General features: G+C 43.1%; 1 protein-coding gene across 1 annotated transcript in view; it reads left to right on the top strand.

Moving 5' to 3' along the window:
• TNFRSF21 (TNF receptor superfamily member 21) overlaps positions 1 to 23,085 on the top strand; it is a 63,657-nt gene that overhangs the window by 23,969 nt on the left and 16,603 nt on the right. Inside the window, exon 4 of the mRNA XM_045010984.1 lies at positions 14,602 to 14,867. Coding sequence (XP_044866919.1) covers positions 14,602 to 14,867 — 266 coding nt within the window. The remainder of the gene's footprint in view (positions 1 to 14,601; positions 14,868 to 23,085) is intronic.

Genomic DNA, 23,085 nt, shown 5'->3' with positions numbered 1-23,085 from the left:
GCACCTGGCATTGGCCACTGTCGGTAGACAGATACTGGGCTAGATGGACCTTTGGTCTGACCTGGTACGGCCGTTCTTATCTTCTTTTCTTATCTTGTCAACATTTTGAAGAGTGATACAAATATAACTGCTATTGTCAGTGCATGTCAACATGCCTAATTAAAAGTGCACTTTGCACGGGGATTCTTATGCCATTGTAGATTTGTCATTGGCTTTTAAAAGGCAGATATACAGACTAAGTAAAATCAGGGCATATTATGCCTTTTTTGCCATCAAAGTAAAATTGCTTTTACTGTCTCCAAAATACACTCTTCTTCCTGGGTCCAAAAGTATTCTGTGAAGGGGGAAATCATTCTCATCCCTTAGATTTGGGCCCGGGCTTAACAGAGTGGCAGCAAGTGCATAAACTCTATTGCTGGCTTGATTTTGCTGTATACATCCCCAGTGGTTGGTTTGGTGCCTTACCAGGATGATAATGGTACAGGCCCTGCCTGGAGGAGCTTACCTGTAAAATTCAGGTAACAGTATATTTCGGACTAATTAGGTTGCTAGTGGAAACGCTACTATGAATAGTTAGCATCTTAGCTGTAAACATTAGTCAGTCGTACTAATGCTTTGGTTTCAAGCCATGCTAGTGCGACACTTGTCACTGAGCTTACCCGACAGGTTGGTCATCTGAATTAATAGAATTACAAGGCTTAATTCTGGCTGTTGACTCGGTCACATTGACTTCTGTGGCTACTCATGTGAATAAGTGGGATTTGGCCACCGAACAAGTGCCAGTGCACATACGTAAAGCCGTAATCTTTTCTTGCAGTTACCATACGTTTTGTCGGTGGAGTATTAAAGGGACCTGATGAACCACAAACTGTATGGGAGGTATCTGGATTTTTTTTTTTTTTTGAGTGACCCGATGGTCTCTTGTACAAGAGCGAGGTTATACTCTTCAGAGACCTGCTGACAGACAGTCTGGAGCAGCTCACTAAAGGGCATAGACACAAATGGCAAAATATAGCACTTGAAGTTATGTCTGTGAAGGAACAGCCCTTTGTGGATACATGTAAATCTCAATATGTCTCTGGCAGGCAGTATCTGAGAACAGGGATTAATGTCTGTCTACCCGCCAAAATAGACGAGAGAAACGGAGAGCTGCTTTGAAAGCAGTTGCTACTCTGGCAACTGCAACTTAATGATTTGCAGATGTCTCTTTGGTCTGCAAAGCTTTGGCTGTCTTTCTTTAAACTAGATGAGTAATGAAATCATAGCTCTATGAAATCCCAGGTTCTCTCCATTCTGGTTCTCCTACTTGTGCTTTAGCTCAGTGGGTCTCAGCCTTTTTTAATGGCGACCCCTTTCACATCACAAGCCTCTGAGTGCGGCCGCCTCCATAAATTAAGGCTTTTTAACAGATTTAACACCATTCTAAATGCTGGGGGCAAGCAGGGTTTGGGGTGGAGGTTGACAGCTCATGACCCCCCCATTTAATGACCTCGCGACCCCCTGAAGGGTCCCAACACCCAGTTTGCTTTAGCTGAAGTGTCCCTTGCTTTGTGCTGTAAATTTTTTCATTTCCTGCTTGGATAGTATCGCCTCACTTGTGGTCATTGAAAGTACCTCAACCTTGCACTAACCATGCAGGAATCCTGCTCTTGTTTCCATTTTAAGAAACTGGACTCTGCCTCTTCAGCTGTAAATGCTGCGCATCAAGAGAACTTCCCTCAGTCTTCAGCTGACACTAGTGGTGTGTCCGTACTGCCGTTGGGAACGTCTCTCGTGGCCGGGATGGTCGACAGACACGCTAGCTTTGTGTGAGCTAGCATGCTAAAGATAGCGGGGTGTGTGTCGCTGCACAGGCTAGCTGCCCAAGTACAAGTTTGCCAAACCCCTCCCCTCTCCCTCACATCCATACTTGGCTGGCTATACCGCAACATCCACACTGCTATTTTTAGCATGGTAGTTTAGGCATGTGTCTACCTGGGCTGTTGGGCGCGCTCCCAGCAGCAGGGTAGACATACTGTAGGTGTCTGGCATCTCAGCAGTTATATGGCAAGCAGTACAGCCTCTTGTCTCCTGGGTAACCTTACACCACTTGCTAGCAGTTATCCCTTACTGTGTTGCCTGGCCTCATTTCCTTAATTAACCTTACACTATAGTCCAAACACAGAGCCCTTGGATCTTACCAGATGTGTGCCACATACAGTGGTCAATAGCTCTGCTTTTATTACGTTTTCCTCCCCAAGACTGTTAAAATTGCAGTCTCTTCAAGGCAGGGAAGAAGTCAGTTCAGTGCCATAGGAGTGTGTGTTTTTGTGAGAATACTCTTGTATGCATTTTACCAGTAAACTTCCTACAGCAACAGGTAACCTTTGAAAGGTTAGTTTGAAACAGTGGACTACATTTAATGTTGAAACGAGGAAAGCAAAGGGTCCTCTTTCCCCAAAAGTCTTTCATCTTCTACCCTGTGGCCCAACTTACATGAAATTTCTAGCAGCCTGCTAGCTTACTGGAGGAGGAATAGTGATATGGAACTTGAAAACACAGAAACAAGCAAGTATGTGTTTCATGCATCCAAATAGTATCAATGCAGCTGCACTATCATGTTCTTGACCTTAAAACACTCCTGTTGTCTCTGTTGCATTAGGGCAAGCGTTTTTGCATTATTTGCTAACTTTCCATACAGACTACACTAAATCCACCTTTATGTGAATGGCTGAATATTATAACCATAGATGGAGTTGGCCTTTGAAAGAATAGCTGTAGTTTACAAAATGGCAGTCTCCTTTTCTTCCTTAGGGTACGAAATAGTTGGATATGTAACCTCCTTCCAAACTGGTTCCTTAATGATGTGGTTTATGTATACTTTAGGGCAATCCTGAATTCAGGAGCACAGTATCTAGTTAAATTGGATGTGGATGGACTGTATTTAAAGGTGGGGAGAGATCTCTTTTCTTAAATGTAAATGTACTGAATACCACATCCATACACTTACGCTTTCCTTTGCCACATTCATTGCCTGAACTGCATAGCCTCTAAATGCTGAAGGGAACATCCAGGAGTTGCTTCTCTTCGTTTTCCTCTGGGATTCAGACTTAAAGTGCAAACAGAAGAAAAAAGTTGGCAGTTTTCTTTGGAGAAAGTTTAAACATAATCAGAAAGATGTGGGGTTGATTCCATTTGTCATGGAATCCTTGCTCTCAAGCACTGTTATTGGCATGTCTCAAGACTGGTTCTTAGTTACTTAGCAGGTCCTGCTGTGCAACACATCTGTCTGTACTGCAGTATGTGCAGATCCCATTTGCCACTGAGCACTGGCAGATTCTTCTAATCATCTGGTTTCAGAAGGAACTCTTCAAAAGAAACAGCCCCAAATTTTGGCTGACAATGGGGTGACTTAACATGGTCAGCATCCATGTATTGTGTGAGCTCAGGTCTTTATTTAAAAAAAAACTCAGCCCCACCCGTTGGAGGCATCCTCTCTAAGGTGTTAGCCATGCAGGCACTCAGCTAGCTCCTTGAGAGAGGATGTGCTTTACTTTGATTTGCCACATCATGGTAAGATAATAGCTGTGGGCTAGAGAGGGAGATGTTATACCTGGAGTCTGGTAGATCTGAGAGGAATCTCACCTCCCACATAAATTGAAACAGGGCAGGAGCTGACAGGTAAGTGGAGAGAGGAGTTTAATTTCTCTTGTAGAGGTGGGATTGTCCATTTGATAGCCACTGCTGAGTTAGCCCAAAATTTCCCCCCAAGCTTTTTTTCCTTCATCCAGCGTGGTGGTCTTGGGGCGACTTGTTGGTGTGATGGGGGAGTTTAAAGCCCAGGCCTGGCAGTGTCCCTTTGTGTTGTGTGTAGATTCATACTGCATTTGCTGTTGGCATGTTTGAGCTTCTGAGTTACCAGTCCATAGCCCAGAATTACAGTGAAGATTAATTCTGTGCAAGCTGTAAAAATTCCATAAGGTGCTTGTATTGTGTGGGTGGATATGCACTTTCTTCTGCACCAATGAAAACCAGCTGGATGACTAGATAAGTCAGTCCTATACAGTAACGGATGTGGACTACACAGGGTTTTTTTCAGAGAAAAGTATAGAGGAAGCATAATTCTTAAGTATTCACTGACAGTGGTGGATAATGTGGTGCGGAGGGGTCAGGGATGGTGAACAGTGGCTGAAATGCAGTACAGCCCCACTGATTCTTGCACTCTTATGTGTCCTGGGGTACAATGAATCTTAACCACACAATGATTGACTCTACACTTTTTCCTTGACTGGTCATAAGGGAAGTTATTACTTCCCATCTTACTGAACAATTCCCATGTGCATCTTAAATGAGTCCCTTTCTCATCCTACAAGGCTTTTTTGGTTGAGAAGAGAAATTCCTTCAGTGGCTTAGTGAATTAATAATGCTCTCAGGCAGCACATCATGAATCTATATGAAGGTTTAATAGCAAAACTTTTTTCCAAAGTAAAATCTTCTGTTGGCGCACAGCCATCTGCACTGTCTGGCTCCAAATCCTTTCACCTGTACTCCCGTCCCAGTGTTTCAACTCAGGATTTTGTTCACCTGTAACTTCCCCCTGGTTTGTCCTTTGAGAACTGAAACTTCTTTGGGGTGCGGAGGGTGGAGGGGAGCAGAGGAGAGAGTTTGGCTCAAAAGCCAAACTAGTTCAAATGTGAAAATTCCACCTCAACAGTTTTGTTTGTTTTTTTTACTTGGAGTGTAAAAATGTTTGGGCTTTTCAGTTCCCCTGTTAAAACACACATGCTGTCTGTGGTGCCCTGGGAAGTGGCTTGGATTTAACACATTATGGCTTGGTGTGAATGTAAATTTTCGATGTGCTGTCATAGTTAAAACACTATTTTAAATAAGTGCTCAGGCTTGCAACTGTGTTCCGTGCGAATCCACGGGATATTTGGGGGTGGTGGGGAGGAAAGGTGTAGGTGAAGGAATAGAGTGCCTATTGGGGAAAACCAGATGCTGTAACCTGGCAGTCCAGTCAAAAGTGGGCTGAAAAATGGATTTTATTCTGAGGGAAGGGCAGATGTAGGCCTGTCTGTTGAAAGAAGGGCCTGTGGCGAGACTGAGGTCACAGGAACAGCTCAGCCCTGAACAGTGTGAAAAGAACATTAAAAACACCAAAATCGTGTCTCCACAGGAATGGAAAAACAAAGCTCTGCTGTGCGTAGACTGCCTGCTGACTCTTGTAGGGCGTTCTTATAATACTGAGTGCAATGCTTAGCTATGTAGAAGTAAACATTTTGTACTTCCTACAGTGGACGTGAATGGGTGCATGTATGTAAAGACAATTGATCTCGTATTACTGCAGCTCTCTCCAAAATGAAAGTGCCTGAGCCCTGGTCTACACTACAGACTTATGTCTGTATAACTCTAGCTTTGTCTACGCTGCACTTTCATTGGTAACACTTTTGTCGCTCAGGTGTGGGGAAAAAAACACACCCCTGACTGACAAAGATTTACCAACTAAAAGCGCCAGTGTGGACAGCACTTTGTTGGTGAGAGACGCTCTCCTGCCAACAAAGCTTCCGCCTCTCTTTGGAGCTAGATTTATTTGATTAGTGGGAGAGCTCTCTCTCCTGCCAACAAAGAGTGGCTACACTGCGCACCTTTTAGCGGCACGGCTGTAGCGGCTTGGGATGCGTGGTGTAGACATAGCCTGTGTCAATCAGGGGTGTGGATATTCCACACCCCTAAACTACATAGTTATACTGCCTGGGGTCCAGGTTTCTGGCAGCCTGGCGGGGTTCTGGGTTGGGCTGTTGAGCCCTGCTCCCAGGGCTCCGCTCCCTGCCCCCATTCTGTGAAGTGGTCTCTGGGCAAGGGGTGCTGGGCATAGAGGTCTTGGGGGAGGGCGCTGTGGTTCTCAAACTGCAATCTAGGGTAACACATTATGGACCACATATGCGGCCCACAATGATAAATAGGTAGAGAACCACTGGTCTACATTAAACGCTGCAGTGGTACAGCTGGCCTTGAGCATGAACAATCAACAAAGGGCGCTGTTGACTTCCAACCTGAAAAACCAGACTTACGGGAGACCGATAAGATTTGTCCAAGAATAGATCAAGAGAGTCATTAAAACACAAAGGCATTCTGCATATATATATCTTCTTACTATATGTTCCATTCTATGCATCTGATGAAGTGGGCTGTAGCCCACAAAAGCTTATGCTCAAATAAATTTTAGTCTCTAAGGTGCCACAAGTACTCCTGTTCTTTTTGCGGATACAGACTAACACAGCTGCTACTCTGATACCTCACCCACCTTCTCTCTCTAATATCCGGAGACCAACACAGCAACAATAACATTGCAAACGTATTTAATTAAAAGACACTATAGAATGATGCAGAGTTGAAGTTGTGTCAGAATCTCTTTTCAAGTTATTCTCCAGCCATGCAGTACCTGGTTTTGGTGATTCTACATTCTGTCTAAAGCAGCACTCCCCTTCAGGTAGCTTGCCTGTAAGCACTGTCTCACCGGGTTGACCTGTCTTTCCTTTATTTGTTTACCTTTGAATAGTGAACTGGAAGTTTTTCCAGCTGCTCCAGACATCTTTGCAAGTCTTACCTTACTCTGGTGTGCTCAGCATTCTCCTTAAATTAAACTTGTATTTTGTTTCAATGCAGCAGTTACTCATTCCATGGCTGAAACGTACTTAATTGGTCTTAATTGGAGGAAAAAAACTTTTGTAGTGATAATCAAGATGACCCATTTTAGACAGTTGACAAGAAGGTCTGAGGATATTTAACATGGGGAAATAGATTCAATATGTGTAATGACCCAGCCATGGAATTATCACTACAAAAGTTTTTTTCTCCTGCTGATAACAGCTCATCTTAATTAATTAGCCTCTTACAGTTGTCATGGCTACTTCCACTTTTTCATGTTCTCTGTATGTATATATATCTTCTTACTATATGTTCCATTCTATGCAGCTGATGAAGTGGGCTGTAGCCCACAAAAGCTTTATGCTTAAATAAATTTGTTAGTCTCTAAGGTGCCACAAGTCCTCCTGTTGTTTTTGTGGGTGAGGTAATATCTTTCATTGGATCAGCTCCGATTCAGTCACAACAATGAAATACTAATTTAACTGCCTTGCTTGAAAAGCCCCATTTTGTAGGATTCGGGACCTTCCAACTCTGAAATACTTTGCGATTATCTGGCATTTTTCATTGCAAAACTCAGCTCAATTTTTAGTGGAAGATCCATTTCTAAATCCCTTTGACTCCTTAGAAAAATAACCTGTGCGCTTCTCCAGAGGATGCGAAAGGTCGTGGATCTGAAAATGTTTAGAGATAACACTTCAAGCTTAGTTTCCAGGTCTGAACCCAAGACTAGTGGGGTATTTTGCATGGCCTTGGGTTTCACGATAAGGGCCATGCAGCTCTAGTTCCAGTCTCTTCCTATGAGCGTGAAACTAAACTAAAAGAAGAATTGATTGGGGTGACGTGCTCTGGTATCTGCCACAGAATAAAGAGCCTGTACTCTGTTGCCTCTCACCTCATTGTGAAGAAGATAGCAGCAAGGGGGAAGGGCAAAGGCATTGATGGGAGGGATAGCTCAGTGGTTCGAGCATTGGCCTGCTAAACCCAGGGTTGAGAGTTGAATCCTTGAGGGGGCCATCTGGGGCAAAAATCTGCCTGGGGATTGGTTCTGCTCTGAGCAGGGGGTTGGACTAGATGACCTCCTGAGGTCTCTTCCAACCCTGATATTCTATGATTGGGCTTGGCTTGGGAGAAGGAGTGGGAGGGAAGTGATGAAATCCTAAATAAACTATTAGCAAACACATAGCTAGTTTAGCCTTAGGTAAGAGTTAAAACCTGTGGCCAGCCTAATCGCGTCAGTGCTAAATAGTGTGTGTCAAAGTTCTTATTGCAAACCTCGAAAGTGCTTAGCACCCTCCATCCTATTGCATTCAGTGGGTGCTGCAGGTGCCTGGCATCCATGTAGAGTACCAAATCTAATGTTACCCCAGTTTGAAAACTGGGTCAGTGATTGTAAGGTAGTGAAAGGACCTGATGAATGTTGTTCCTGATGGTCATACCTAGACGGACATGCTAATTCTTCAGAAAAAGGTGCATGCAGAGTTAGACACCAGAATTCTACCTTCAGTTATGTCTTTAGTATGTAACCACTGTAGGAAACTCTTTACTATCCAAAACCTGAGTGAACATTTGAATGAGCAGTTCTAATAATATCACTGTTTACTACATGTTCTTATTAAAACAGGAAGCTATAACCCTCTATGCTTAGTGCTAATTTTGTACGTTTTCTGGAAATATGAAGATGGTACGATTGGGCTTATGAGCATTAAAAACTTTTTTTTAAATAACAAGTGAATTAAGTTGCTCTAAATGGCTCAAATAATATTTATCTCAACTTGGCAGCATGCACCAGTAACTTGTTATGTAATAGTTTTAATCTTATTTTTCAGAACAGTGGGCGTAATGGTCTTCTAGCTGACTGAAGCCAAATTAGTACTTTCTGTCTGTCTTTTCCTTGTTTGTTCACACAATATAGTGCATGTGGGCGATCTAAGATTTCAAAACTTGCTTTTAATCACAATGTCTAAGCCTTTGGGTATCGCATAAGGCTGAAATTTCACAACTTGCTCTTCAGTGGAACAATTGTTCCTAAAGGCTTTATACACCATTAAACCCTGCACAGGGTGCTGTAGCCTAATCTGAGAGGTTAATGACATCTCCAGAGGATATAAGCATGCATAGCTTATAGAATTACTAATATAGTACTAGCAAACTGTGTGATTAAGCTTACTAACCTTGTGAACATCAGTATGAATGTACAAAATGTTCAACCTAGCAAAGTCTTGTTCAAGAACACAATAGCTAAATAGCATAGCTTTGTGTAAACTGGCACCAGCTGAGATCTGCCCCACACCTCCTCGTGTGAGAAAATGAGGTTTGAAGTTGATATGCCTGGATAGGCACAGGTAGATCAGAACAGAGTACTGCTTTAACATGTGAACCCCTAGAGCTAATACTCCAGGTCAATAAAATGTCAATTATGTTTCATTACTTCTGTGGATGACTCCCTTTTACAGCAGCAGGCTGTTAGCAAAGCTTCCACCAAGTTTAATATTGGTTGCAATTGGGGCACTTATTCCTCATTCTGTGGCACTTGGAGTACTTGTCTACAGCTGGTACAGCTAAACAGTCTGAGGTCATCTTAAATTCTTATATGGCCCTCATTACCATAGTATCTGAGCACCTTATCTTCTAGTTAGTTTCCTCTCTCATCATCTTCTGTGGCTTAGGGAAATGCTACAATCCCCATTTTGCAGATGGGAACTGGGCCTCAGTTCCCAAGTGACTTGTCCAGGGTTATCCAGGAAGTCCTTATCAGAGCGGGAACTTGAACCCAGCTCTCCTGAGTCCTAGGTTAGTGCCATATCAGCTAGCTGATCCTTTCTGGTCTGTAGCGGTGGAACACCTCTGAGACTAATGGTGTCTTTTTATAACAATGGCTCTTATATTTGTTTTTAGCAGGGTTGAAAACTGTGTCCCAAAAGTTTTGAAAAGATTTTATCCTAATGTTGTGTGGGCTTTTCCTTTATTTATGACTAAGGCTGCGTTTATGTCACGGTGATCATGGAAGTCACGGAATCGGTGACTTTGAGAGACCTCTGTGGCATTCTCTGCTTCAGTCCCAAGGGTTGCAGGACTCTTGAGCTGGCAGCCAGTGGGGCCCCGGCAGGGTTCCAGCGACAGGCAACACCGGTGACAGGGCCCCCCTTCAGGATTCTAGGATAGGAGAGAGACACCTGAGGGGTCCCCTCCACTCAAGGTTCCAGTGACGGGTGATAGCCTCACGCAGGGAGAGGGGGACACCTCGGGCAAGCGGCTTGGGGTGTCCCATTTTCTCTTCAGGAAATATGGTCACCCTGCAGCTCCCAGCCACCGTGGGCAGAGGTGGAACCCCACAACTCCCAGCCACCACAGTGGCAGGGGAAGCCATGGAGCTGCAGCAGCAAAGGTCACAGACCGGTCACGGCTTCTGTGAATTTTTGTTTATTGCCCGTGACCAGTCCGTGACTTTTACTAAAAATAACCATGTCAAAATCTTAGCCCTGTTTATGAGAACAGTAGATTAAAATAGGATTAAAACATGTCTGAGTGACTTTAGCCATATCCTGGAGCTTTGCGATCTTGAGTGGCATGGCTAAAGTACAAGAATTCACAATACTTGGCACTGATTGTTGCTTTCAGTGATCTCTAAGAGCTTTTCCTCTGCTTAAACCTCTAAAACAGACTATTTTCCCTCTGAACCTGATATCTTGCTGGTTTGTTTGTTTTTGTTTTTAACCAAAAGCATTAAGGAAGACTTATCTCCAGCTATAGATGGGTTGGATGCCCCTGGAGTTTGCTGTGTGTAAGGTTATTCCATGAGGATGTTACCTGGGCAGGACGGGAAAGATAAAGCCAATTAGTGGTTAAAGGTTTTGTTTTCATGTTGTAAATATGGTAGTGATCGTATATTTATTAATCCCAAATTAGGAGGTACCGGATCTTCCGCTTAACTGGAAAAGTTAGTTATTTTGGAGTTGTTAACTTGATTGTTCTGGCTTCTCATTTCCTGTAAGTGCCACGTACGGTCTGGCAACTGAAATTGCATAGCACCACCATTTAAAAAAACAAATAGTGACTTGGATAATGGAACACAGTTCTAAAGTACAACAATGTTTGTCAGAACTCTTCTCTAGTGATTGCGAACATGACATTTCATGTCTCTGGGTTATTTTGAGCAACGAACTGTGCAACTTTCTCTAAGGTGATGGTAAAGCAAATCCTCCTAGCATCACTTATGTAGAGGCAAGAGAAATGGAAATAGTCCTTCTATCTTGCTGATTGTTGGTCTTATAAATAGGGCTGACAATTAATCGCAGTTAATGCATGTGATTAATGCAAAGCAAATTATTTTTCAATTCACCTCATACAAGTCCACTCAGTCCTACTTCTCGTTCAGCCAATCGCTAAGACAAACAACTTTGTTTACATTTATGGGAGATAATGCTGTCCACTTCTTACTTATCTCACCTGAAAGTGAGAACAGGCATTCGCATGGCACTGTTGTAGCTGGCATTGCAAGGTATTTACGTGTCAGGTATGCTAAACATTCGTATGCCCCTTCGTGCTTTGACTTGTAAGCTCTAAAGTTTTACATTGTTTTGTTTTTGAGTGCAGTGATGTAAAAGACAATAGTTCTACATTTGTAAGTTGCACTTTCACGATGGAGATCGCACTACAGTACTGGTATGAGGTGAATTGAAAAATGCTATTTCTTTTGTTTCTTTTTTACAGTGCATATATTTGTAATAAAAAAAATACAAAGTGAGCACTGTACACTTTATATTCTGTGTTGTAATTAAAACCAATATATTGGAAAATGTAGAAAACCATCCATAATAAATTTAAATTAATATTCTATTGTTTATTAGTGTGATTAAAACTGTGATTAATTATGGCTATTTTTTAAATCTTCCGGTTAATTATGATTATATATTTAATAATTTGACAGCCCTAATAATAAGCTTAAGAAGCAGCTCACTGGCGCGTAGCTTTTAAAACATGGTGCTGTGACACATTCTAAATATTAGAGGGAAAGAGGTGGGTGAGGTATTATCTTTTACAGGCCCGACTTCTGTTGGTGAGAGAGACAAGATTTCAAGCTTACACAAAGCTGGTCAGATCTGTACAAGTTGGAAAGCTTTTGTTTCTCACCAACAGAAGTTGGGCGTATAAAACATAATACCTCTCCCATCTTGTCTCTCTAATATCCTCGGACCGACACGGCTACAACAACACTTCACACTTCTAAATATGGTCTTTAACCATAGGTGCCAACTCCGTGGGTGCTCTGGGGTTGGAATACCCGGGGGGAAAAAATGCTGGGTGCTGAGCACCCACCGGCAGCCCCCCTACTAGAACCTCCCCCCAGTGCCTCCTGCCTGCCAGCAGCCGCCCCCCCATCAGTGCCGCCATCTCCTTTTGAGCGCCTGCCGTTGATCAGCTGTTTCGCGGTGTCAGGAGGCGCTGGGGGGGACTGGGAAGGAGTGAGGGTGCAGCGCGCTCGGAGGAGGGGGCGGAACTTGGTGGGGAAGGGGCGGGGATGGGAAGAAGCAGGGTGGGGGTGGAGTCTTGGGGGAAGGGGTGGAGTGGGGGCAGGGCCTGGGGGAGCACACCCTGCCAGATTAGAAACTCGGCGACTATACCTTTAACCTTTCCTTTGTGCCTCTATATTTTAAGTCATTAAATAGTTGCTGACTGCTTGCCCTTGCTTAAAGGGCCTTATTTAAACCCTGCTGTTGCAAAGGTGGCTGCTTCTAGCCAGTGTGGGTTTCTGTAGATCCTACAAGCACAGCTGCCCTACCCCGCCCTGGTATTGGTTTATGAAAATCATGCCGGCGTCGCTAATGTTTCATCAGGAACACGGCAGCGTCTGTAGGTATGCTACACTGTGTGCCACTGCAGGGGTTGCCTGCAGCTACAATGGGTCGTGTCCACGTGGGTTTTGTTAATGTAGGGCTGGCAAAGATGGTGTAAAGACTTGTGCAAGTATTTCACCACTGAACAGGTGCTTGCAGTGTCTCTTCAGCATCTGAGTGAGGGATTGCAGCACCAGGATTTTACCTCTAAAATAGTGATTGTTCCAGGGGAGGGGCCAGTTTCTAAATGGTACATAAACGTTATGTAGTAGACTTTGCAAAGAGAATTCTAGGTCCAGTGTTGGGGGACAGCCTCCAGATCTTAATCCAATTTATGGTAAACTAAATTTGGCACCCATAAATTTTATAATACTGGATCTTTCCCCTATTTGACTATTGTGGGAGAGAATATGAATAAGTGTGTGGTATTTAAAATGTGAGGTGGCAATATCTATGATTAATGGAAAGTGGGTCACATGCCAGTTTAGACTGGCTTAATACACATGGTGCCTGTTTCTTGAAATATTGAAAACTGCTCTGTTAGGCTAGGGTATAATTTAAATGTGAATTTTCACCAGTTTATGTAGAATGGTCTCTTAAGCCTATTTCACTTTTATACTGGTTAAGAAATGTATGGGTTTATGTTTGCTAACATAATTTGACTACATAATTTGTAGCTTGAATTTTCAGTCCTGAGTGTAGAAATGCAGTAACTAGGGTTTTTGCTTAGTCTAAAAATTGCGTTACCAAGGCTGTTAAATCTGATCTCACTGGGAAAGATTCCAGACCTTCTCAGTATTTCTCTGTAAGCTATTGCTTTGGTTGCCCCAAAGATGTTATGTGACTGCAAATGGGTGGGGAAGTGGTCTGTGTGATCATGAAATGAAAGGGCAGCCGCTCATGAGGAAACCCAAGATGTGACCCACCCTGTGAAAACTTGAGAACTGCTTGTATGAAAACCAGTTGTGTGGATCCCTTGTGTGGCTGCTTAAGCTGGATTTTTCCTGAGCTTGCTTGCCTAAAAAAACAAAACAAAAACAAAAAACCCCTTTCTTGCTCCAAAACAATGTCTTGTAACTTGTATCTGAAGGTTTGTACTTGCTGATTCCTTCTCCCCACATGGATGAACTTGGCTTTTAATTATATCCCTTCTGAAGTTTCACAGTGAGAGGATATTGTGTTGGTAGTTTTCTAACAGTCCCTTGTGCTCAGTGGTTTGAGAGACCTGGTGGGTGGAAGGCGGGAGGGAGGGAGAGACTTTTTAATAGAAAACTTGAATCACTTTATGTAAAGTATTTCATGTAACAACAGAGTTGTGCTTTTTGCCTCCTAAACCTCAAGTATTTCACAAGTCTTTCAAGTGTCTCCACAGTGTAGCAGAAGTTTACACATGGTTGTAGCTAGCACAGTCTCTCACTGTTATGGGGTTTTAATATTTTGGGAAAGCTACTGTTACTTGTGAAGAAAAGTTCAGGTGACACATCATTTTCCCTCACGCACCCAAGTCAGTAGTTGGGTCACAGCTGCAGTGCTTTTGTGCAGGGCTGTAGAAAACTTTAATCACTCTTCTTTACTAGGGATCTCTTCACACCAGAGCAACCCATAGACAGTTTCAGCCGAGTAGCACTGGTGATGCAATGCATAACTGGATTTCATCACTACTGGATGAACTAGATAAGATTGCAGTGCAGAGGGCCGGATAACAAGTGCCCCTCTCACCAGAATCCACTCTGAAATGTGTAACATCCCCTGCCCCAAATCAAACCAGCAAGTGAAGGGCTAGTGGCCAGGTATCATAATGTAATGAAACCACCAATGAGGAAGCTTTTAAATATCAGCCACTGCTCAAACACAGTAGCTAATTTTAGAAGATGTCTCTGCATCAGAGAGTATTTTACACCCTTTACTTACATAACCAGTGTCAAAGGTGAGTTGTTCAAGCAAACCACTGGGAAGTAGCATGCCGCCCAGTATTATAAACGTCCTTTATTGCTAATGCAAGACCTAAAAAGGTGTTAAATGTAGCTCTTAGCTGGAAGAGACCCACCCTTCTGCTAGTACAAAACATAAATAGTTTGATATTTAACTGATAAAAGGCTGGAAACTGCTGTGTTTCATCTCCACCGCTTCTGTCTGACAGGCATTGACATTCTAAAGCTCGTAGCAGCCCAGGTTGGAAGCCAGTGGAAAGATATCTACCAATTCCTGAGCAATGCAAGTGACCGTGAGATGGCGGCTTTCTCCAATGGGTACACGGCAGACCATGAAAGGGCCTATGCCGCCTTACAGCACTGGACCATCCGAGGCCCTGAAGCCAGTCTCGCTCAGCTCATCAGCGCACTGCGGCAGCACAGACGTAATGATGTCGTGGAGAAGATCAGAGGCCTGATGGAAGACACAACCCAGGTAAAGTGTATGTTCATTGCAGAGGCAGCTTGTTTTATTTTTTTCATTAGTCTTCGTCACAGAAATATGCACTAGTCTAGCCTTCCAAGGCCAGGTCTACACGACAGACCTATGTCGGTATAAGTACATCACGCAGGGATGTGAAAAATACACCTCTGTGCAATGCAGTTATACTGACCTAACCCCCTGTGTAGACTGGAGGGCTTCTCAGGGAGGTGGATTAACTACACCAATGGGAGAAGCTCTCTCATCAGCGAAGTAGCATCTTCACTATAGCACTGTATATGAAAACAAGTCCCAAAGAAATGAATGATACCAAGCCTACAGGTTATTTCAAAGCATCTTGTGAGCTCTAGAACTGGTACACAGTGCAACCCCAGGGTTCTGGTCAGCTGCCATGGCCATCTTGCCAATTACTTCAGTGTGAACTTGTTTAGGTTCCAGGTTAACTGAAGGTTAACATCCCCTAGGGCAGCTTCCATTAGTGCAGCCTTTCTGTGGGGGCCCTAAACTGCAAAGGGGCTTATGTTCAGGCTTCTGCTCTGCGCGGTTGAGCTTTGCTGGAGCAGAGTTCTCGTGCGGCTTTGCTCATGAGGAACGGTACTTGTCTTTATGAACTCAGACCTGAACCCTTGTTAGGGCGGTGCTTGGGGGGTGAGGGGGAGATCTCCTTAGAGTTTCACAGTCAGCATTTCTCTTTCCTGTGGTGCTGCCTGCTATTACTGTTTTGTATGTCATTCAGATTGCCTCATGGTTAAATAGCTCTTAAAACTATTCCAGGATTTTGCATATGGAGGTGCCAGCTCTCACGTTAAAGGTAAACTGCAAACAGCATGCATACCTTTATGGTATGCATTAAGAGCTACCCTTGCTGGAGCAGCCTCAAAATTGGGTGCTCCCTGATGTTTGAGTGCTTGATCTTGCAACCATGCATCGTATTTTACACTTTGTAGTCATGACTTTGTGCTTAGGCTTTAAGTTAATTTTCAAGAGAGATACTTGAGTGTATAGAGCTTCCTAGCTGTAACCCTACCAGAGTCATTTGTGCATGGAACACAGCTGCTTGTTCCATGTTTAAATAATGAATAGCTTTGTCTTGCAGTGTTCAGTGCAACAGCTTCTATTCTAATTTAATCTAAATAGCCCAAAGTATATAACTGCCTGTCTGGTCTTCATGCTGTTCTCCAAGACTTCTTGCATCCAAGATTTAAAACCCTGAATGCAAAGCATAAGACATAATTATATGTAAAATCAAGTCCTGACATACTTTAAATGTATGTATTTTTTTTCTCTGTGGTATGCATGCGTGAAATTTCTGTTGCGTGTGTAGCATATCAAACTGACTTTCCATGTCTCCTTGAGTATGTAGTAAACTATGTTTTTTGGTCTGGTTACATTTTGACATTGAATATCTATGATAAATCCTGAATTAGGAGATCAGATAAAATGACATTTGGTTTGGAATTGTCATCAGTATCCAATTAGAAAAATTAAAAGATTGCCCAAGAACAGAGAGAGTCAGTGTTGGAGGACTTGTTGAGGCATCCCAGTCAGTAATTTAATTAAAACCATTGGGTACTGTACATAATTTTTTCTCCTGTCCTAAATTCTTATCTTCACTGTTTGAAATAATTCTCAGGGACTAGGTTTTTATAGCCTAGCAAGACATTACGTTGAGAGGTAAATATCCTGAATAACTACTTGATGCTTGCTTGCACAAAAGATATGTCCATATCAGGTTTGACCATCACATTTCCTGTAAGAGGACTTATTAAAACAAGCAGGGGATAGATATAGTAGTACACTACAGGCTTGGTTCAGTTGTCATCTCCACTGCCTATAGTTACAACCATGTGTGTAAGGTTTTTCTGTGTGAGACCTTCCTCTCTGTTGGGTTTAATGAGCAACAGTGGCCCCAGTTCAGCAACGCACATGTGCTAAATTCCAAAAACTAGACCTTGGTGAGGAAATGGATTTCTGCAAAACCCACTGCAATGCAGAGAGCATGTGCTTGCACTGTATAGGGCTGTCTCACTTTGAGGTCAAGAAATAGAGACACTTATTGCTTAGGAGCACTGCAAAATCTTTCATGGGAGGAATATTTTAAAAAGCCGCCTAAAAGTTTTGTCTCAACTAGGATTTAAAGGTGTTTGGAATGTGTCAGCTAAAATGTTCTAACCCACCTTTTTAAATCCTAGGCGAGAGAAAACCTCCAAGGTTCCTTTCTAAAGGGGAAATAGGCTTGTGCCTTCTGCTGCTGCTTTATAACGTGGAAAGAAAACGAGAACACTTTTTCACGTGTTTACAGTAGAAATACAGATCTTGTCTATCAGGGAAGATTTCAGCCAGAAAACTAGAACATCACAAGAGACAACACTGAGGGCTTGGCTACACTTACAAATTTGCAGCGCTGCAGCAGGGTGTGAAAACACACCCTCTCCAGCGCTGCAAATTGCAGCGCTGCAAAGCGCCAGTGTAGTCAAAGCCCCAGCGCTGGGAGCACGGCTCCCAGCGCTGTCCGTTATTCCCCACAGGGAGGTGGAGTACGGACAGCGCTGGGAGAGATTTCTCTCCCTGCGCTGGCGCTTTGACTACACTTAGCGCTTCAAAGCGCTGCCGCAGCAGCGCTTTGAAGTGTAAGTGTAGCCAAAGCCTGAGAGCCAAGTGATTAATGGGCAGAAATTTGTAGTTAGCAAAAAGCAGCTTTAGATGGACCCTTGGTGAACTCTAGTGCCTGCTAATGCCCATAATGGAGAGGAACCAAACGGCCTCTTTCCCTTTTAAAACATGGAAGCTCACAATATTCGTTATCTGAGACCTCCAGCAAAACTAGACTGGACGTTCCTTGGATTTCAAAGAGAATTCTTAAGACCACACACGCACAGAACAACACTAACTCACCTGTGTATATCGCCTAAAAATAAAAAAAGGGAGTAGAGTACAAATGCAATTTTAAACATTGCAAGTCATCTTTTAAAAACTAATCCATGAGCTTCCCAGCGAAGGAAACTTAGTAGGTCTGTATCATTGGGAACTCTTCAGTAGCCTTAGGCCAGGTCTATACTTGAAACATTTGCTGGTACAGTAATATTGGTTAAGGATATGACTCTTTTGATATTTGTATACTGGTAAAAGCCCTAGCATAGACCCAGTTATACCAACAGAAATATGCTTTTCCTGGTATAGCAAACCCTCCTAGTGTAGACTAGGCCTTAATACCGTCTTTCAAAAAGCACTGCCAAAGTGACCTCTTTACTGTAAGAACATGACAGACGAAGAGCTTGTTCTCAGAAACTAACATGGGGAATGGGCACTGTTTGAACACAAGTGAGAATTGCTGCTCCTGAGCTGTTTATAACCAGATTGTGTTCATCTCTGGAGTATGGTGCTAGTTCAGTGTCTTACTCTGGGCTTTTGTATAGCGGGATGGTATCCAATTGGATAATGTAGAAATTTTTTTTTTTCCTGACTCATTTTGGGCAGGTGGCTGGAGTCTTTAGAATTTAGGGATTTACTGAAAATAGTGCAGGAATAAATCTTGCAGAATCCTGGGCAATACTTATTCACTGGTAGGAAGTAGGAACTGGTGGGATTTGTGATCTGAATTTTAGGAGCATGGATGTCAGGGTAACGTGGATGCCGTGATGGGTGGAGTGGAGGCTTCCAAGCACAGCTCTCACTGGTAACCTCCAGACTAGGGTAATTTGGCATCCCAAGAGTTGCTCACGATCTTTGCCTTGATCTTTCTCTCATCCCTATTCAGCGTGATTCCAAACACTGACTTTATTTAGCATATGCAAACCAGTCAGGCCAAGCCTCCGCATTCTTATCAGTCATGTTCAAGGTGTGAAGACCTCCAGGAAGTTGAGTCATTTTGTTATCTGAGTTCTTAACAATATGTGTCATGGTTTGTGGCTGCCCACATTCACATAGTGGACTGTCTGCAGCACAAATTCCATGTCCAGTACAAAACCGGTTCAGAAGGCTCCATTGCCTTTGCGGTAAATCAAACCCAGGTTGACTTTGAGTGGGGTCTGAGACAAGATGATTATTTGTCACTTTCTCTGCGGACCATGAAACTCACCACAAGTCCTCTACCCCAGCGGTTCTCAACCAGGGGCACACGTATCCCTGTGAGTACACAGGGGTCTTCCAGCGGTTACATCAACTCATCTAGATACTTGCCGAGTTTTACTACAGGCTACATAAAAAGCACAAGCGAAGTCAGTACAAACTAAAATACAACACAATAACTTGTTTATGCTCTATATGCTATACACTGAAATGTAAGTACAATGTTTATATTCCAATCAATTTATAATTATATGGTAACAATGAGAAACCCAGCGATTTTTCAGTAATAGTTTGTCTAACACGTTTGCATTTTTATGTCTGATGTTGTAAGCAAGTCGTTTTAAAGTGAGGAGGTGAAACTTGGGGTACACACGGCAAATCAGATTCCTGAAAGTGGGTACATTAGTCTGAAAAGGTTGAGAGCCACTGCTCCACCATAAATCCCTCATCTGGTAAACTTATCCACAGAGAGCAATGTGAGGGCAGACGACCATGTGGTGGATTACACGTTTTTAATTAATGGTAGATGTGGCATATCATGCAATTTCATGCATAATACTGCGTGCTTAATCTTCCAGAACAAGCTTTTGAAAGTAAACAAGAATCCTCACCTTTTTACAGCTGGTGAGGCTTTAAAAGCCGCAGTTTCCGTTGTCTGCTAATTTTGTATACTTGAGACCAGAGTGTTTACAGTGCTGAGCTCCCTTCAGCTCCCAATTTGGAGAAACTGTGGCTGCTAAGCACCTTTAAAAATCAAACTGTTTCTACTTCAGTTTCCAAATCTAAAATCACCCGATAACTTAAAGGATCCAGGCTGAGACATTCACAGCTGCCCAAGAGATTTGGGTGCCCACTTCTTGTAAATGGGAATTGGGCAACAGATTCTCACACGTGGCTTCAAAAATCGAAGCTCCAGGCCTTAACATTCTGACCATTGTTAGTGCTATTTTGGAGGCATCCAAATGTGCCCGTTGGGCTCAGAGCTCTGTTCTACGCTCTGCACAAACACTGCCTCCGGTAACGTGCAGACTGACTAGACCACGCTTTGCCTTTACAGGATGTCATGGGTGGGGTCCTGCTTGTTCTACACCCACCAGAGGTGCCAACTTTCTACTGTGCTGGGGAGTGCTTGACTCCTGGCTCTGCCCCAGGGCCCGCCCCATTCCTCCCCCTGAGCACGCCCGCCCTCACTCTTTCCAGCACCTCCCACATGCTGCAGAACGGCTGATGGTGGAAGGTGCTGGGAATGGGGAAGGGGAGGGTGTCCGTGGGTTCTCAGCACCCACCATTTTTTCCAGTGGGTGCTCCAGCCCCGAAGCACCCATGGAGTTGGAACCTACCACTCCCACATGTAACCTCAATGGGATTACACGCGCCCAGTGAGTGAGACTTGGCCTAAAGCTAAGTGGATTGGTAATAGAAAGGCATACACGTCTTTGCATGCATTTCATCTTAAAAAGTGAGTAGCAAAACCTTGCTTCCCTGCCTAGTCATCTGCATATGCCTTTCTGTGGTAGGGAAAGGATGTATTCCGGAAACTAGCCTGCTTGTTGCCTGGGAAGCAATGCAGCTTGATAAGGACTGTGGAAATGCCTCCAGTCACCCTGTTGGTGGAAGATAGCAGGGCTGACAGCACTGTTTCTTTGCATAGCTATTGTACCTTGGAAAGAATGGAAATGGCATAGGGGCTAGAAAGGGGTTTAACTGCCATGGAACAGAATACTGTGAAAATCTCAAGGACAAGCTTGTCATATATCAAAACATTATTCAAGCTAAAATCTCCAAGCAGCAGCTCTAAAAGATATTCCTTTTTAAAAAGTGCTGTGTTCTGTTTCCAAACATCATATGGCATCTGGAGGCTGGCAATCTACCCTCAAGCCTCTAACGATCACTTTCTAGCAGTGGCATTGGTTTGTTTTCCTGGAAAGTAGTGAAATTAGGTCACTAATCTCTTCAGCAAGCTGCATGAGGCTTGCCTACAGGAGTTCAATCAGTGCTGCTCTAATGGTTCATTTAAAAAAAAAAATTCGGCTGGTGCAGCTCCCTCTGTGAACACTTATTTCAGTTTATCTTAAACAGATTGCTAATCAGCTTCTTCCAACAGCCCCCTATTGTGACTCTAGGCACCCCTGTATTCACAGGCTACATACTACTGCAATGATATTTTGCACAAAATATGCCTTGTGAGGTGTCATAAGAGAGCCTGTAACATTAGAATAATGTAAAGTGCTTGTGTTAGCCTTACATATGAAGTTCTTAATTTCTCTGTATGATGTTGCTAGAACATGTTTAAGACAAGATAGCCTGGCCTAGATAGAGGTGATAAACAGGTCTCCCCTAGACAAAGGAATATGGGTTTGCCTCAGTTTACACACTAGCCGTATACAAAGCCATCGAGCTAAACCAGTGGGTGTTATCATGTTCCTGAATTCAAGAGACAGAAAATTAACAGGGCTCCTGCACCCCAAAGAGAGACAGGAGACTGAGTCCCCAGGAAGCCTTCCTGACATGTAAGACAAATAAATCCATTTGGGGTATTTAAGGAACAGAGAAACTCCATTTTTATCCTTTACGAGACAAAGAAAACAGTCTATTTGATCTCTTTGATGCATCCTGACTGGTAGGAGGCTGAAAAGGAGACTAGATGAAAGAAACTTTCTTGAACAAAGACTGCACCCGAATAAGTTTTAGGCTTTTAGACATAAGCACATAAGAAGGGCCATACTGGGAAGACCAACGGTCCATCTAGCCCAGTATCCTGTCTTCCAACAGTGGCCAATGTCAGGTGCCCCAGAGGGAATGAACAGAACAGGTTATCAAGCAATCCATCCCCTGTCGCCCATTCCCAGCTTCTGGCAAACAGAGACACCATCCCTGCCTACAGTTAGCAGTTCTGCAATTTTCACATTTGAGTTCCTTCAGAATTCTTGGGTCAATACCACCTGGCCTTCATGACTTATTACTGTTTAGTTTATCACTTTGTTCCAAAACCACCTCTAATGACGCGTCAATCTGGGACAGTCCCTACGTAAAAGAATAAATGGACACAAACCAGACATCAGGAAGGGTAACATACAAAAGCCAGTAGGAGAACACTTCAGTCTTCCTGGACATTCAATAAGAGTTTTAAAACTGGCCATTCTTCAACAAAAAAAACTTCAGAAACAGACTTCAAAGAGAAACTGCAGAGCTACAATTCATTTGCAAGTTTTAACACCATCAATTTGGACTTCAGTAGGGACTGGGAGTAGCTGGCTCACTACAAAAGCAACTTTCCCTCTCCTGGTATTGACACCTCCTCATCAATTATTGGGAGTGGACCACATCCACCTTGATTGAATTGGCCTTGTCACCACTGGTTCTCCACTTGTAAGGTAGCTCCCTTCTCTTCATGTGTCGGTATATTTATGCCTGCATCTGTAATTTTCACTCCATACAAGTGGAGTTTTTTACCCACAAAAGCTTATGCCCAAATAAATCTGTTAATCTTTAAGATGCCACTGGACTCCTCCATTGTTTTTCTGGATACAGACTAACACAGCTACCCCTCTGATACTTGGTTCCTCAGATTTGTCATCTAAAAAGAATGGCTCAGGTTTGAGAATCTCCCTTACATCCTCAGCCGTGAAGACAGATGCAAATAATTCATTTAACTTCTACCTAATCTCCTTATCGTCCTTGAGTGCTCCTTTATCATCTTGATCGTCCAGTACCCTCATTGGTTGTTTAGCAGGCTTCCTGCTTCTGATGTACTTAAAAAAAAGTTTGCTATTACTTTTTGAGTCTTTGGCTTACTGTTCTTCAAATTCATTTTTGCACTTCCTGATTATATTTTTACAAATTCATTTGCCAGAGTTTATGCTCCTTTCTATTTTTCTCACTAGGATTTAACTTCCACTTTTTAAAGAATGCCTTTTTGTCTCTTATTGCCTTTTTTTGTTTTGTTTTGTTTTTTGTTTTTTTACTTTGTTTAGTGGCACCTTTGTTTGTGGCACCTTTTTTGATTTGTATTATGTTTTTTAATTTGGGGTATACATTTAGGTTGAGCCTCTATTATGGTGTCTTTAAAAAGTTTCCATGCAGCTTGCAGGGATTTCACTTCTTGCACTGTACTTTTTAATTTCTGTTTAACTAACTTCCTCAT

The sequence above is a fragment of the Mauremys mutica genome, chromosome 3 (assembly GCF_020497125.1).
Source record: "Mauremys mutica isolate MM-2020 ecotype Southern chromosome 3, ASM2049712v1, whole genome shotgun sequence".
NCBI lineage: Eukaryota > Metazoa > Chordata > Testudines > Geoemydidae > Mauremys > Mauremys mutica.
The sequence above is the reverse complement of the archived record's forward strand: the minus strand, read 5'-3'. Positions and strand labels throughout refer to the sequence as shown.